Source organism: Plectropomus leopardus, chromosome 3, assembly GCF_008729295.1.
Source record: "Plectropomus leopardus isolate mb chromosome 3, YSFRI_Pleo_2.0, whole genome shotgun sequence".
In the NCBI taxonomy this organism is placed as follows: Eukaryota; Metazoa; Chordata; class Actinopteri; order Perciformes; family Serranidae; genus Plectropomus; species Plectropomus leopardus.
Window position 1 is genome coordinate 15826288 of NC_056465.1, and position 18238 is coordinate 15844525.

Here is an 18238-nt window from a genome sequence, read left to right on the forward strand (position 1 = left end):
AAAGCGAAACGCGAAATGTCATAAGCAGCAATAAGAAGAATTTTGATTGAGGCTAAGGTTTCAAAGGAAATGATCCCTCTGATAAACAGATGAATTTTAAAATGTGCTATGATATAAGTCAATTGGTTAACAAAAATGTTAAATCTAGTAGTCTGAAGCTTTCAGAGGTTAAAAGAAATCACTGAGTCTTTCTACCTTTCTTGGTCCAAGGATATTAAAAGTTGTCGCTGACTTGAGTCATGTGGTAAAGTATGCAGAGGACTCATGCAGGAGCCTGCAGGGCATTGTTTCTGAAATCTGCAAGTCTGCAGTTGTGAACAGTGGAGTTGTGGCTTTTTAATTCATCCCTTGGGGGCCTTTGAGTAGCCTAGTGATTGTGTTTCCTGTAAACAGCACTGATTTCAGTAGAAGGCAGATGAAACTAATCTGATCAGGACTCTGAAGCGCTCAGCCTGTCCTGCTTACATAGGAAAACACGAACGAAGAGAAGCAGAAAAAGAGGTGACAAGGAGAGGAAATGGCAAAGACCAATTTCCCACGAGGAGCCATTTCCTGAGCACAGATTAAGCTGAATCCCAGACATAAAGTGCTCTGATATTTTCAGCAGCCAGAGATTCAACAGTTGGCTTCATCTGTAAGCTCAGGGTAAGTTACTGAAAGTTTCCCACAATGAGTGCATCAGCTAAATGTAAATGACTTACATTATCAACGATTGATATGTCACAACCGGGCTGTTCCAGGAGCAATTTAACAATCTCAGCACGTCCGTGTTCGCTGGCACACATGAGAGCTGTGGATCCCTCATCGTCCTGCACATTAACGTCAGCACCACACTCCAGCAGCGCCCGCACCATCTCCTGCCGACCATGGCTAACAGCTAGCATCAACGCTGTCTGGCCCGCCTGCAAAGGTAAAGAATTACATTTGCAATTTCTTCCTAAAACAATACAGTTTTTAAGAGCTTATCATATTGCTTAACCTTGCAAACAATAAAAAAATGTCCTTACAAAGCTAACTGATACCTGATTCTTTTTTAGCATAACACTACTTCCTTTTTGAAGCTATATAAATTTCAGGACAGTGCCTCCAGTCTTCATCTGCACAGCTCCTCTGCAACTGCTGTATCTTCAGCACCTTTAGAGCATATCTGTTATTATGCAGCAAAAATGTATTTACTTAACCCTTAACTTGTCTCGCCAGTTAAAGCTGCAGTTTGTAACTTTCATAAAAAAACTTTTTGTCAAATTTGCTCAAACTTTCACTACATCCATACAATATTACTTGAAACAGATTTTTAAAAAAAATCACATTCCTCCTTGTAGTGCTTCTGAAGGTATTCACTAGAATCTACTCGGGCATGAGGAAAACCACCATCAGAGCCAAGGAGTCTCTAATGCAGCTGTCAATCATGTCAATCACAGCTTTTGAACTGTGATCAAACTAGGCAGTACTGATCAAATGTGAATCAATAATCTGTTACTGCGTTACCCTTTTTTAACCTTAAAAGTTTTCAAAAACATATTTTTGTGTGCTGTTAGCTGAAAAATGAGAAAGTTTGTGACCAGGCTGCCATGTTAGAAATAGTCGAGCCAAAATGAAGCATTATCAGGGCTGGATGATACAGCAAAGATATTATCATGATAATATATTCCGTATTGATCCATAGATATTTATCACAATGCATAGTTTGGTAATGCTAGAAAAATAACATTAAATACATATAATATACAATTTATTAGATTATTTTAATCATTAAGTAAAATGTCAACATTTAACTTTGCAAATATGCTTCTCCGCCTTTACAAAACAATACAAGTGGGTTTGTCTTGCAACATAAAGTGACAGTGTGGTCCCCAAGATCGTACCTTTACAGGTGAAACGTGACGGTCATTCAGAAATCATAAAACCATAGTTAAATGCATAACTCTCAATTTGTTGTTTTCCATATTGGTTGGCACAGACATCAGAATATTTTGGGGGCCGTCGTAATCCGCGTTTTCGATTTATTAAGTATTTATCACGATACCCTATCAAGATCGTTTTATTACCCAGCCTTAAGCACCACCCACCTGCCAGAGATGCAGGCAATGCAGTAACAGAATATCTAATTATACTTGGACAGCACCGCCTCGATTGACAATTTGACAGCAGTTTACGAGCAGTGATTGAAAGCTGCGTTAGAGAATGCTTTGCTCTGATCAGTTGTTTTTGTTAACTTACAGTGAGTTCTTGCAATTCTTGCCATAAGGATTATAAAGAGGGTGGGGGGAATATGATTATTTTTCACAGATTATTTGTCTCATGTACGACTTTGAAGATCACTAATTTGACTAGGTAAGTGCAACTGTCACTATTTTCGCAAACAAAGAGCCTATTTCCCTGGCTCTGTAGGCTGCTGCTTTCACTAAATAGTGCCAGGTGTAAATGTGTTTTAAATAAAAATTGAAGATACAGTAAACGGTTCTGAGAGCATAGTTGGTAAATAAATGTTTTTGTTCCTAAAACCAAACTAAAGCCATAAAAGTTTAAATCTCCAGAGGTACAACTACAAATGATTCTGTTTCCTTACTTTAAATGGCTTTTCTTTGCTTTAAATTTCAAAATTTGAGTCACTAAGTCAAAGAAAAATTCCTTTTGTGCATGTCAACCAGCACATAAACACCCTAGTTTAAAAGGTTAACTTGAAACACAGCAGAAAATAGAACGACTCAAATTCCTGATCCTAAAATTGCATTGCGTGCCTTGTGTTTTGTTTCCCACGGCAACAATAACAAGCAGCAGTAATTGGATTTATAGTCAGTGATGCTATAAATTGGGAGTCCTATGACTTGGCAGTGTGAGAGCCTGTCAGGTGCTGTATCCAAACACATACACTACACAACCTGATTAGATCAAGCAAAGAGATAAAACTGCTTACAAGTCAACAGATTCTCACGACTGTGTCACGTTACACATTTCACTAACCCGATCGAGCCTATAACCACTGAACAAACCAATCATTCATCTGGCTCTGAATGTACAACACAGGAAATACTCTTTTAACACGTTGCCTTTTCAGATAAACAAGGAACAAAGAAGGCTTTTATCCCCCAAACAGTTTTCTTAACCTTCACCTAGCAAGTAGGAATAAAGCAGATATTCATTCATTTCTGTTTTGACTAATCAAAAAGTAATTAAGTCGCATTCAACTTATTAAACCGCTTGTGTGTGTCGCTGCAAATGTTTTTGTTTTTTGATTGTCAGACACTATAAACCAGCAGAGAAAAGCCAAGTTTAGACTTAGCAAAAGAATGCTGTAAAAATTCCCGCTATCCACTGTAATGCGACTAACAAATCAAATCAGTGACTCATACATCTCACTTACACTCTTATTTGGCTGTAATATGTAGAATTGATTTTATGTTTGGTTTTACAATTCTACAATTCTACAATTTCATTTAGCAGACGCTTTTATCCAAAGCGACGTACAACACAAGCAAGAATTTAGACTTAAGGAAAAAACCCTTAGTAAGTGCAAAAAGTGCTTCAGGTGTGATTGGTCACAGGTATTGCCGTCTAGTGGCAGAAGAAAGTGCCGCGCCCCCCCCCCCCTTTTTTTTTTTTTTTTTTTTTTTTGTTTTTGGAAACCAAGGTAATAACCAGTAGCAATCTCAGCATCTGAGATTCAACAATCTCAGTATCACTACTTACGATGTTTTATATTGAATGTTAATTTAATTATTTAATTTAATTTAATTAACAGTTTAAGTGAGATTAAATGAATTTAACAAAGCCAGTTGAGCTACGATCGACTCTTTTTTTAAGTGATAAAATGCTTCAGGCTGTTGGAGCTGACTACAGACGTAGTCGTACGTCTGTGGTCATTCACACTTCTCAGGTGATACCTCTTTAAACAGAGAACTGTAACTTTGAAAATATTTGTGTCACAAAAGAAAACTAATTCAATATGCACATTTTTACAGCATAAGAACACATTTTACTCCACCTCCATGATTATCAAAACCAGCCTGCACTCACTACTGTATTCAGTCTCATGAGTTTTATTTTACTTTGCGGTTTTACAGGCGGGACCTACATATCAGAAATGACACGCACGAGAAGAATGACGGCAGTAAAATGACTTGTGGGAACACTGAAGGATGTTTTAAAAAGTGGCAACAAGCAGCATTTCAGGAGTAAACAACACACAAGTGATGCAATGATGATGACTTGCCTGGCTGGCCTTGGCGTTGACGTTGCCCTGACTGAAGAGCCTCTTGACCACAGCCATGTCCTCCTCTTCCTTCACAGTAGAGAGAGCTGCCAGCATGATGGCAGTGTAACCTGCTTTGTTCTGCTTATCCACGCTGCACACACCTGCAGGGAACATACACTTTATTACTACATGTTAAGATAAGCCCTAGTACAGGTATACAGAACACATTGCACCAGTTGCCAGTTTAAGTACAGCTAAAACTACTGCAGTTTACATTCCGTTTTATTCCAGAGGATACAATTTATAACTCTGTTTCACATGGTTTTACAGGTCTAACATAAATGTTAGTCTCTCCAAAAGCCTTACATCACCTGCACTTTTGAATTATTGTTTGGACTATTAACCAGATTATCTATGAAACCTTTACAGTAACATTACATGGTGTAGTATAATGTTGTATAAAATAGTTATTTATCATGACATATCTATTTGAAACATTTGAAACAGTCAATACAAATTTCCCACAGTATCAATACACCAGTACCAGCTGCTCTTTCTCACTCTTACTTATTGTTAATGTTCACTACAGTCATTTTGGTGTTCTCCGCTACCAACCAAGAAAAGTTGTTGTGTTATGTAAATTGTATGCCCTTAATGTCATTTTTTTCTTGTTGTATCAAAAATGGAATGGAATGTCAATATTTTTCAAGATGTTGTATTGAAGTTAGAAATCCAGTATCGTGACCACACTAGTGCAGTGCAGATGATTTTCAGGGGGTCACTGGCCTGTGTCCAGCAGCAGCCCCACCACACCAAAGTTGGAGTGGGAGACACTGTAGTGGAGAGCCGTGTTGCCGTTGCCGTCGGTCATGTTGACGACATGCTCCAGCAGCACAGACGACACCTCTGAGAACGCCATCAGGTAGTCTGAGACCCGTGAGGGCTGAGCCATCTTGGCGCTGGAGATCCGGAACCACTCAAGCTGGACGGTGTGGGTGCTGGAGAGCTGAACATGAGGGTGGGAAGTCACATCATTAAGTATCTGTTATACACATAGACAGCATCTGGAGCATATTTATCTCAGCAGGAAGACAACAATAAAGCCGTATTTTACTAGCGCTGGTTACTGACCCACATTTCTCATAACACGGCGAAATTAAAAACAGTTGTGAAAAAAAGTGTATTTTGGCAAACGATATTTGTCTCAACTGGATAGCAGCCTGCTGTTTCACTGAAAGTCAAGGGAAGTCCCTTTTAACCATCTGTTATTAAACTCAACAATCATCCAGTTTACTGGGTCCTTTCTCAGTCTACATTCGTCTGTTACTGTTATAAGCTCCTATTGTTTATAATTAACGTTTGCTGGTGCCGAAAATATCACTTAACTATAAAATACAGTCACACAGCTTTCATTAACTTTAAGTAATTATGATTTCGCATTATTCCAAAAATAAAGTAGTGAAGTTAAAAGGGTTACTTAGTGATAAAATGGTTTGAGGAAACATGCAGGGACGCACCACTTCCTTACTCTTCAGTGTTTTGATGTCATCGTTCAGGTGGTTCTTCAGAATGAGGCATGCTTCACGCATTTTTGAGCTAAGCTCAAACCTGTTACAAACAGAAAGATGTATCACTGTAAAAGTTAAAACAATTCATGGGTTTTTCCTCATAGTTTCTGTTTTGCTGTATTAGAATTGTACAAGGATTTTACATTGTGTTTTTACAGTGTATGTATATTTCAATGGTCAGACTGGCACTTTGTCGTGCAACATGATTTGGAAGAATTCACGTACACAGCTTTACACTTTAGTCTAGAAACTATTTTTTTTTTGTTTGTTTGTTTTTTAGGTTATTTTTTAGGCATTTTAGCCTTTATTAGATAGGACAGATTAGTGGTGTGAAAGGGGGAGCGAGAGAGGGGATGACATGCAGCAAAGGGCCTCAGGCAGGAGTTGAACCTGAGGCCACTGCAGCAAGGACACTGCTTCATACATGGGTCGCCTGCTTTATCCACTCAGCCACCGACGCCCCAAGAAGAAACTATTTTCTAAGACTGCATTAATCAATATAGCAATTCAAAATATGTATTCTTTCATACTAGGTAATCACATACTTCTCTTTCACAGCATCAGATGAATAATTTTTGGTTCTCAGGGTTTCCTCATCAGTGTCACTCTCGTCCAGGTTGACATTTCTCTCCTCCTCTGATGTTTCGTCCTCCAGAGCCGCCTCATCCTCCTCTGTGCTATCCAGGCACTCGCCTTCTCCACTTTCTCCAGAGGAACTTCCATCTTCTTCTTCTTCATCCTCCTCCTCTTCTTCTTCTTCTTCACTAGATGTAGATTCATACCTGGGAGACACAAATATTTGGTGAAATACAGAACAACTTTTGCAGTTTTTTAGGTACTTAGTGGCTGTTTTTTAAGAAAACAAAAAAACTGTGATTAGTGAGGAATATGGGTTTTCTTTGAGCAGGTCACAGGTTTGACAAGTGTCACAATATAGAACATCATTTAAAATTAAATCTGCAAGCAGCGATGAACCTGCAGTGATGATGGTGAACTCCAGCTAAAGCAGCCGTTCATTTCTGTGAAAGTTGGATTATGCACGCAGAGACCCTTATCAAACCTATGAAGTTTCAGGCAGATCGGACAATGTACACTAAAGTTACAAAAAATTCCTGTTTTATGGTGAGACATCAAAATTGTACGCCTCGCCACAAGAAAACCATTAAAGTTTTGCGCGTACCCTTGATAACTTTTCATCACCAAGTTGTTAAGATTGGACACACCAAATTTGAAGTCGACTGGATTAATCCTGTAGGAGGAGTTTGCAAAAGTACAAGGCCGGATATCGCCAAAAATGATCATAGCTAGGCGCTCGGGCCCTAAAAATGTTATTTAAAAAACTCATAGTAAAGCAGTGATTGTCAAACTTTATCTGTCATGCCACCCTTCAAAACCCAAAAAAGTTCATACCTCACCCCACATTTTTTTTTTAATCATCAATTATTAACAACAAGTGAGACGGCAACTTACAAAAAAGGATACATGTTGCATTTTATTGAAATAAAGATCAGCAAGATAGCATAAAAATCTGTTTTTTGGGGGTTTTTTTTTAAAATTATATTCATTCACCTTTGTTTGACTCTATATTTCACTCCATATTTTTCCCTCTGTCATCCAAGACCCACCATAAGGGCCCTCCTAACAGTTAGAGAAAGGTAGGATAGTATGTCATTAAGGTCATAATATAATATAAAATAAAAAGCCATTAAAAATCATAATACAATACATAGTTTCTCAAAATGCAACCTACGGGCCAGTGGCACCCTTTGGAAACATTTTGTAAGGCCCCCGAACAAGATATGAAATGCATTTATTATACCTAATTATCCATTATCCATTTCAGTACTTGTCAGGTTATGAGTGAAAGCTTGCAGAAAGCTACTGGTTGCATGGCAACAAGGGGCAGCTGGCAAAGTGTCACACTGATGCTAGTGTGCTTTTGGCTAACTTGGTGATTTTGGTGGACAACTCTGGAGTATAATGTAAAATTGGGATGGAAAATAGTTTGTTTTATGTGTGTACTTTTGCTGCACAGCCCTCAATAAGAACCTCTGCTCGTGACCATCTGCTGTCTTATTTTATTTTCACTGTGTTAGGTAAGGTTTCATGTTACTCACCCTCCATTTAGAATCCCAACAAACTGCAGGCTCTTCTTGCCAGCGGTGCGATTCTCGCCTGAGTTACTCCCATCCTTCCTCTTCATGATTGATTTCAGCATACCTGTTACCATAAAAGAAGCAGATGGACCAAACAAGAGTTCAAACAAAAAGAATACAAACTCCATACATGACATAAACACAACTATTTTATCAGTTTATCACTGGAGTATGGAGCCATCTCTTTAGATGACCTCATTTGTGTGTTTCTAGGAGAACTGCCTATGAAACCAATTTGATATTTTTTAAATAGCTGCATTCACTTTTCAGTAAATATTCAATATCTGAGTGAGAAACACTTTATCCTCTGTCATTTCTGAATAATAATAATTAAAAAAGAACGACGCTAATTGTAACATTGAAAAAAGACAGACCTTACCTAGACATACACTCAAAACTTATGACTAATTAATTCAATTATTAGTCACTGACAGGTGAATTGAATAAGTCTGATCATCTTGTTACAATGCAATGTGAAACCCTGGGTCCTGGCTTTCATGTGGATGCCAACTGACACTCCACAGGAATGACCCCCAGAACTTGAAAAGAAGCTTAAGATTTCAACCTGGCCTCCAAATTCCCCAGATCCCAATCTGACTGAGCATCCATGGGACATACTGGTACCCCACCTCACAACCCACAGGACTCAAAGGATCTGTTACCAACGGCCTGGTGTCAGACATCACAGGAGACCCTCCAAAGGTCCTATGTTCATGTCTCGACAGGTCAGAGCCAAGTCCAATCCAAGCAAGCCCTACCGTGATTCAGTGGTACCAACACACCCCACACATATGGGGGGGGGGGCGTTGCCATTAATGGGGGTGCTTCGTTTGTATCAGTGTTGGGTGGGTGGAGCATGTTTTGTGGCATCCACATGAATACCAGGACCAAAGGATTTCCTGCTGATCATAACGAACGATCATACGATCAATGTTGTTCACTTCACCAATTAGCCAAAACATTAAAACCGCTGACAGGTTAACAGGTAGTGGGTTAGGGTCTTCAGGAAATGAATTCCAAATTATAAAGAAAGCATGAACTCTCCATTATGCTTCATTTGTGGATATTAAATTATGTTCTCTCTCTACCACCTGCCCCACAATTCATTTACTAATTTTGAATTTCATATTTACTGTTTTTTGTTAAGAACTTTCAGAAGAACAACATATGATTTCCTGAAGTTTAACCCTTCACCGAAGGCAAACATCTGTAAGTTCTCACCTGTCTTGGTGCTAATTGCTGCAATCTTCTCTTCTTGGTCATTCTCTTTCTTCTCAGCCATACTGACAACCTCTTCTTCTGGGGACACCTTGTATTCAGCGATGGTTATCTGTCTCTTCTTTGGCACTGTAATTTTTTGCTCCTCCATCTTCTCCTCAAACAAGATCTCCCACTGGCTCCCAGTGCTGACCACTGCAACAAGAGGTGGTTCTTCTGTTTCCTCTACAGCATCAGTCTGGGTGCCTTGTTCCATTTGATCTGCTGTTAAACTTTCACCTACGCATGCATCGCTCACCTGAGGACGGCACAAAACTGCAGCATGCTTTACTGAAGCTGTCAATGTCTCTATCTGGGCATTCGTCATGTCTGGTTTTGCAAGAACCCCCTTCTCAAACGTGACTTTGGAAGTTTTCTCCTCTATCTGGGCTTTCAGGATCCCCATGTCTTTGTCGGCCACACTCAACCGATCCTCAAGAGCCACAATGGACTCCTGTTGGAATTTAATGGTGTCCTGTAAGGTCTCAATCTCCCGTTGTGCTTCACTGGTCAGCCCAAGTAATGACTCCATAACCCATACCTCGGCCTCTTCTGTCTCCACACTAGTCTGTACTCCCTCCTCATGAACCAGAGGCGCCTCAGTCCCCGTGCCTTTCTCACAAACTTTTATCTCAGTGCCCTCAGAAGCATCTTTTACACTCTGCCTGTGGTAGAAAACAAGAGAGTCCATTGGCACGTCATCCCCAGCAGCGACAGATTTCTTCTCAACAAATACTTTTTCTGAAGCTTTTAGTGAAACTTTTGATGACGCTTCTGTGGCTTTCTCTTCCTTCCCCTCAAATTTCTCAGTCAGCCTTTTCAGCTCCCCAGATTTCCCAGGGCCTTTACGTCCAGGTGAGGCTGGTGCAGTCAATCGACTGTGGACACTGTGGTCAGTTTGAGGGATCTCTGTGGTTTGGGTAGAAGACTCTGTGGTCTGTTGCTTCTGCTGGGCCTCCTCCATTGCTTCTTTCTTCTCCTGCAGAGCTAATAGGAGCATGTCTTTCTCTGCACGAAGCTTGGCCACCTCTTTCTCAAGTGCAGGAACACCCTTTACCCTCTCTTCCATCTCCTTCAGCTGTTTCAAGGCTGTAGCCATCTGCTCTCTAACTGTCTGCAGCTGGCTGGGTGGGATTGGTGTCACTGCGGTGCCAGCAGCTGGAGTGCTGCGCCCAGAGGTCTGAGGGCTGGGTTTAGTCCAGCTACTCGGCAGAGGCTGGATGGATGGAGATGGTAAGCGCTGTTTGGGAGGATCTGTGAGCTGGATACGACCACCATTCTGATGCTGGTGGGTTTGTTCCTGCTGTAGCCGTCGACTGGTTTCCAGAAGAGTTCGCTCCACTCTGGGGTTGCGCTGTGGTGGAGGAGGTGGCACTTTGGCTCCGGCAGACAGGGGAGGAACACTGAGGAGGGTAACAGGGGAAATAGAGAGCCCTTCGCAGGGTGCTGACCCAAGGCGGTTGCGTGGCGGTGGTGGAGGAGGAGCTCTGCCATCCTCACTGGCCGGGGAGGCCAAAGACTCTGTGGATGTCCAGCCACTGGTGCGTCCCCCCACACTCCTCTGGGAGAGTTTGACACCTCGGCCAGAGCGTCGGGAGCTGACAGGTGCCCGACGGAGATTGTGCCCGCTTTCTATCTCTTCTACATATTTGAGGAAGTCCAGATCCAGCTGGAAACCATACGGAGTCTGAACAGAGTAGGAGCCCGGCTGGTCAGCCTCCTCCTGACTGGGGTAGATGAACGGAGAGCCCAGATCTGAGGAAAACAGGACACGTGACACAAAATGGCTGCATACTTAAAGATGGACTGTGAAGCTTCATTATAAACAAACTAAAGTCATGTTTTCATGTAGTGTGTCTCCACAAAAAACATTGTGTGAATCCCTCAGGTCTAACAAATGTGTGACAAAATGCTAAACATTTATTTGCTCAAACTAGATATCAAATGAAAGCCAGAGATTGTATTAAGTTAAGTTGTTATGAGCTGTAAATTTACCACTTATAAGCAAAATGCAGAAGATAATGTTATATCAGAACCGGTCTGGGCAAAGCCTCTGTTCCTCTGGGCAACTGCCTCTGTCTCACTAAGACACACCCTGGGGACCATAACGTCCCCAGAAGAACAAAAAGACTGCTTGACTTGAAAAAATCTTGATGGCCATTTGATTCTTCAACTTTTATGGGAAGCCTACCGTATGTAGATAGGAACGTCTCATTCTAAGGTAAAGACAACACAATTGTTATTCCCAGATGATTACAAACTAATGAAAACATAGTAATACACACTATATACCATTTCTCCCAATACAAGCCCCTATATGCTACACACTCAACATTTAATATTATGTAATCAATTATGATTATATAATTATTATATAAATATTTGAAAGGTATAACAGGGATGTGCTGGGGGGCAGCATTAGCTTAGTCTGTAGGGATCTGGCTTGGGAATTGAAGGATGGCCAGTTGGTATCAAGTTTAGAAAGTTAAAGATGGCTTGATGTCAAAAAGATTTGGTACTTTATAGATCATCACTGTGTTGTGCGGCTGCTGTATATCTGCAAAATACTGATTTATTTCATGTTATGTTATTTCTTTTCAGTAGTGATGATTGGGTGGAAGATATGTATTGACAGTGATATTTTACTTTGCGTAATGTTTACTTTTTATGAACAGTGTTTACTTTTAATCTTCTTTTCTTTATGTGAGGCCCTCAGAAAAGCACATTGTGTGTTTCTACCTCACCTGCACATGTAAACTGTTTTATTTCCCTTTTCTGTTTTTTTTCTTTATATCTAAATGTGCAAGTAAACTTGCACGCAAGTCCAGCTCAGACAATGTTACAAGCCGAGCGAAGCAGCTAACCTCAACATGCATGTGCATTTGTGTGTTTCATAAAATAACAGAGTACAAAAACTATTTCCCCAAAGAGGGATTGATGAAGTACTTCTTCTGTGTGTCTTAGGGGTGGCACAGATTATATATTAAAGTCAACACGCTGAAAAAAGTTACAATATGTCATGAAACACTCAAACTGGTTCAGGTGTCTGATCTGCAGTGTTTACAGTACAAGCAATATATATACACAAACTATTTTATATATATTTTGTTTCCTGCGGTTTAACAGCATTTTGATTTCATCTAAACCATCTCAATGTGGTAAACTCCACAAACCATAACAAAGTCTTTGACTTATTACGGCAATAAAATGAAACACTACAACACTAAAACTAAAAATTAGGATATGAGGTAGAAATACAAACTAAAAAAAAAACAATGGCATCCTTATGGAGTTTCTTACCAGGCATCTTTGGGTTAACTTGCACCGACTGAGTCATTTTTCAGGACAGGGACCTTTCAGCACACACAGCTTCAAATCAACACCTGGCTAAAGACAACACACAGTGACATGAATACATTCATCACGACTGCACTTAAAAAGGAAGGAAAAGGATGTAAGCTTTAAAAACACTGCATGGTAGAGTGTTGAAAACATCAGCACAACTCCATCATTTGTTACCTACTGACTGACAACGAGTGGGAGTTTTGATTTAACATAATTGTGTTAGCATTAAAATCACATTCTTCCCATGTTTTTGTTTATAGGAGACACAACAAACAAGTGGCTCCTTACTCTCAGTTTAATGGCGGACACAGACACTTCTTTATAGGAGTTGTAAACTTACTACAAAGTGCAGAAACGCTTAAAGAAGTTTATGAGTTTTCTTTTGGCTTGTTAGCACATATGGCTGAATTCAAAAGAATTCTCTTTTGGAGATTTTTTTGGAGAGGTTTAGTTCAACGGGTTGTTTACTTTTCCTCTTCAGAGGTGTTGAAGGATGTTGAGCCTGGTATCATCACCGTATCTTGGTCTGTGTGTGTGTGTGTGTGTGTGTGTGTGTGTGTGTGTGTGTGTGTATGAGTCAGAGGATCTCTACTGTAGACTTTAACTACAAGAGTCATTTTGAGTCACTAAGAGTGCAAGATACGTGCCTAAAATTCATATGTATCCTGGTGTGTGAATGTGTAATATACAGAAACTTCTGGCACGCACTGTGAACTTGGCAGTCAGGGGAAACACCTCAGAACAAAGTCAACAACAAAGAGCTGAACAGTGTCCAAAAACCACAAGACAGCTGCTGCATTAATGACAGCATCACACCATCCAACCCACTGAGAAACCACAGGAATCCTCTCACATACTGCAGCACTGGGAAATCTATCATTTCCTTTGGGCACAATTTGACACAAAGAAACTCTACACCAAGTTGTACAATGGCCGTCGGTCCACACTGGTGAGCGTATATCGCTCTAGTTTTTGTAGTGTGTGTCCTGCAACGTTGGCACTAGTCAGCCCTTGTCAGCTTTTTTTTTTTTTTTTTAGCCAATTCGCCGTGTTGATTTGGCATTCAAGACTCCAGAGAGCATTGGTGAATGAAATTGGTCTGATTAGTTCAGCTCAGCACACAAGAAGACAAAGTAAACAAACTCTAATGCCAAGAGGGAGCCAGATCAAAACAAACTTGTTATATTAGGAAAGGTGCGAACTGGCTGTCAGCTGTCGTCTTTTTGTTGTATTCAAGTGCAACTTTTTGGTTGACACAGCAGACATGAGGCAACACAACATTTGCCATTAGTTCTTTGTAGGGGTGTAATGACCCATTGATCTGGATCGATATATCGATTCAGTGAGCAAAGATCAAATAATAAGTCAGCCCTGCCACTAAGCTAATCTATGCAATGAAAAAAAGCCATAGGCTTATGCTAACAACTTAAGCATGTTGTCTATGTGGGGAAACGTGATAGTTGTTTTGCTGGGAGAAGTTTGCCGCCAGGTCTCAAAGTCAGATAACATAATGGGGTGAGAAGTTAATATACAAATGGTCAATTTGTGGGTGAAGTATTCCTTTAAGAGACCAACATAAGTTGTTAAAAATGTCTCATTCCAATAAACATTGTGCCTCTGTTTGTTCCAGACAGACAGACAGGAAATATTCTTCCTGTGCCTCAGGAAAAGAGCCAAGAGTGTTTATAAAACCAAGCTGAAAACTGCATGGACACTATCTGGATAATTGTATAAACTGCAGAGAAAAGAAAACATCAACTCAAATATGACAGATTGTAACTTTAAAAGAGTAAAATGAATGTTGTTTTGTTGTGTTGAAGTAGTTTACCTCTGTCAGCCGCTCAGTGAGTGATTCATTCAGCTGGAGTTCAGGCTGGTTCCCTCTTCCCTGCTGCACTCAGCCCTGAGACAAAGAGAGAAGGAAACATCCTCCATCAGATGTCACACATTCACAGCCCTGCACAGCATTACCATATTATACAGAGAAGAGACAAATTAATGAACCACACTGAATATAAATGAGGAGAGAAACATGGGTGCAGATACGTCCACACAGGGGACAGTGACTCACTGACTGGCCTTCACAGTTACCAGATCACACTTGATGGTGATTTGGGACTGACTTGCAAACCCTCTCTATCACTATGTTAAAAACACTAAATGACTGAATATAATGTGTAAAAAATGTGTTTAATGTTCAATAAAGAATATTTGAGTACTGCTGCTGTTCTGGAGGACACCATCCAAAGATGTGTATATATTTGTCACACTTTGTCACCTATTTGTAAATGCCACAGAGACTGTGCTATATCAAAGCTTCATTCATAACTTTGATATTTGAATTTTCAATCAACATTTGAATGCTGTGCAGTTGTTTTTCTTTTTTATTCTGTTTGAGCCCAGGATTTCCACACAGTTGCAGATAAAGAGATAAAGATAAACTGATATTACTATTATACTAATTGTAGAATGAGATTGACTTTGTGGTTGCATAGGATTGTTTCCAACTTGTGTGATCTTGTGACCAATAACTCCATTGCATTAACTTTAAAAGTCAGAATTTATTGAAAGAAAGACATTTTCCCAAATCCATGCTTGTTTATAACAAAAAATTCCGTCTTCTTTTATTGGTGTTTACCCTTTCAAAAACAAACACATTTTTCACTGAGGTCAAAAACCGTTAACTCTTCTGCTTGCTGCAGACAAAGAGAGGCACGATTTGTCACCCATAGCTTCGATTTATCCCTCTGTCGCCCACCAAACAGCATTTTTTATGTTATTTTTCCATCTTTTGAAGAAATCACAGTATTTTTTCATCTTAACACCAGCTGAAGAGAAACATCAGTAAGACCAAAGAAGATGCGCGGCGTGAAAAGAATATAATTATAACAAACTAGAAAGAGGAGCAAGTATAAAAAGCCTTGACGCTGGTAAACAGGACATGGATGTAAACTGTGACACAGAAGTGTGCAGACACCTGCACCGCCACACACCTCACTATCACAGGTGTGTGGGTTTACAAAGTAGATCATAGGGTTGCTGTCCATGTGGGTCATATAAAGCTGATGTTTTTTAGGTGTAAAACAACTTTTGTAACAGAGAGAGAGAGAGAAAGATTCGTGCAACAGAAAAACAGATGCTCTGTCTTTGAAATATGAAAACACATACAGTGTCAGATACAGTGAATGTACACCCACACACACACACACACACACACACACACACACACACAGATGTGTTTTCCAGCAGCCTCGGGCACATTCCTAACACATGCTGTTGCAACACGCCGGCTGTCCTTCTGGCTGACTGACTACTGATAACCTATAAACACACACGCGCGCACACACACATCACCTGTCAGCCAAAACTACAGCAGACAGCCACTTTATTGTCAAGATAAAGACCACCACATCCAGACAGAAAGACAGCAGACATATACCACATGTTGTATTATGGGGTTATTCTGGACAGTGGATGAATTAAAATACACAATAAAAAGCAAAAATAAAGAACCTTCTGTGACTGATGTTTCTAGTCGGTGTCAGCTGCTGCTCTGTCTCAGTGTTTCTGTCAGTTTTTAACTCTCAGGTCAAAACACAGTAAACATGATGCTGCCACAGCAGAGTCAATCAGTTATACAAAGTAACACAAAAAAGGTTTTCAAAGATGTGACCTGACCTCTTTGGCTAACTTTGGTCCGAACCATCGGGAGGTAGTAGTTAACTGTAGTTTGAATTTGTTTAGGATCAAACACAAGCTCACCAAGTTTATAAACAAGTCACATGACTCAAAGAGGGTTTGTTTATTGGCCAATTTCAGCAGTGTGTAATCCTGTCTGGATGGCATTAGAAGGGATTTAAAAGTTTAAACAAATCTGGCTTCAGTTTATGAAACGTAAACTTCTTTTTTGCACTCTTCCTCTACATATATGAGATACTGAGATATTCCTTTAGTGCATTTGCAATAAGTAGATTGGATCACACTGCTACTTACTGTATGGAAAAACAAGTGCAGTTTGTGTCAAAGTCCATAATCTCAAAGTTGTTTCCCCACCTTGTTTCATTTCTTACTAAAAGCTGGATGATAAGATATCGAAATGAAATTATTCCAGTAGAGCGGTGACATGGTTATCAGTGACAAAAAGTGTATGTCTTTAAAGATAAAACAAAGAGCACATGCTCTCCTGGCAAAGTTTTACTGTAACATTATCATTACTGGCGCACAAAGCACCATGTTTTCTACACATAAAAATGTATGACTGTATGCAGATTTGACATCATTTATACTCTGATAGTGACCCCAAATTTAACACTGCAAACAAAGCCAAGTACATGTGATGATGAGGGATTTACTCAGAGATTGTCAGAGCTCTAACAAATAAGACAAGCATCACTGCTCAATGTGCAAACGTGTTACAATTATTACAATTTCAATTAATTTGAGAAATATTGCAAATGCAATACAAGTTGTGATTTTTGCAGGAATGGAAATGTTTGCATTTTTACTGAAAAAGAAAATATAGAAATTATGATGTGATTTTTCTTCTGGGTTCTGTACCAAGAAAGCACGTTCCCTTATATGAATATGATTTGTAGGTCAGGGCATCACTGAGGCACCACAGTGCTCCATTTATCAGGCTATGTTGTGACAAATTTTACATACTTGTCAAAAAAAATGCATGTCCTGTGATTTGGATATTGCACTTGGCCTTGCTGTGATTACAATAATGTTATTATTAACTGCTCTGCCAAACATCTTGTAAGATCAACAAGCTACACAAAGACACCTTGAATATAGAGATCCTTCTCCTCTGACAAGCAGGCCTGTTTAAGGTCCAGGCCTTTTCCACTACAGGAACGTAACAAGCGGTATCTTGGCGCACAGCCATCGCCACGGGTTCTGCTTTCATTTCCACTCATGTTTTTTTTCTATTATTTCTGCAGTTAAAGTAAAGTGCTGCTTAAGAGGTGCTTCTAGATTCAAACACTGAAATCAATACAACAGGATGTGTGCATGTCAATATAGAGGTGATAATCTGACGCAACAACAAAGTAGAAACACATAGCAAAGCAAAAACGTAACTGGATCGGTTAAAAGACCAATTAATAAGCCAACTACTTCATTTTCAAGTATTAACTGATTAACAACACTAAACTGACAAGCATCTTTACTGATGTTTTCATTAAATAACATCAAAAACTTTTCTTAAACTATCTGAAGACAGAATTATCCACTTTAATTTTTTAATCAGTATCCACTGCAGCAAAGATGAAAAAAGAAAAGTGACCAGAAAGATGGCTGCTGTGAGTATAGGCTGAGGAGTATCCATTCCTGCAGGGAATTATTCATGAAACTGAAATGCACAATGTGTTGCTAAGTTAATTAGATTGTTGAACAAACAAAGTTAACCTCCGACAATCAAGTCTCTCCTCGTCCCACCATCTATCCTCTAAATTCTTACATTCTTCATTGTCAATCTCCTCTTTCAACCATCAGTTTCCCTCATTTCAGCATTCTTTCTCAGCTTCCCCCTCCACTCTTCATCTCTACCCTTCTCTAATCGCATAACTCATTTCTCCTCTCACCCTCTTCTTTTCTTACACACACACACACGCACACTCACACACCCACACTCCTTGAGTGTTGCTGTTTTTCTCCCTGATTTGATGACAGACAGAAAATTACAGACTTCAGGAAGAAGCTGCATTCCTTCTCAC

The 18238-nt window shown here is 39.8% G+C and overlaps 1 protein-coding gene across 2 annotated transcripts in view; it reads right to left on the minus strand.

The window, feature by feature from the left end:
- kank3 (KN motif and ankyrin repeat domains 3) overlaps window positions 1–18238 on the minus strand; it is a 36131-nt gene that overhangs the window by 2141 nt on the left and 15752 nt on the right. The window contains exons 2-10 of one of the 2 annotated variants that reach the window (XM_042515375.1): window positions 14350–14424; window positions 12477–12559; window positions 9141–10931; window positions 7881–7983; window positions 6309–6545; window positions 5713–5803; window positions 4982–5201; window positions 4214–4356; window positions 702–902 (exon numbers count right to left, since the gene is read on the minus strand). In XM_042515375.1, coding sequence (XP_042371309.1) covers window positions 702–902; window positions 4214–4356; window positions 4982–5201; window positions 5713–5803; window positions 6309–6545; window positions 7881–7983; window positions 9141–10931; window positions 12477–12513 — 2823 coding nt within the window. In that variant the 5' untranslated portion in view covers window positions 12514–12559; window positions 14350–14424. Of the gene's footprint in view, window positions 1–701; window positions 903–4213; window positions 4357–4981; window positions 5202–5712; window positions 5804–6308; window positions 6546–7880; window positions 7984–9140; window positions 10932–12476; window positions 12564–14349; window positions 14425–18238 lie in introns of both variants that reach the window. The other variant, XM_042515368.1, reaches the window with a different exon arrangement.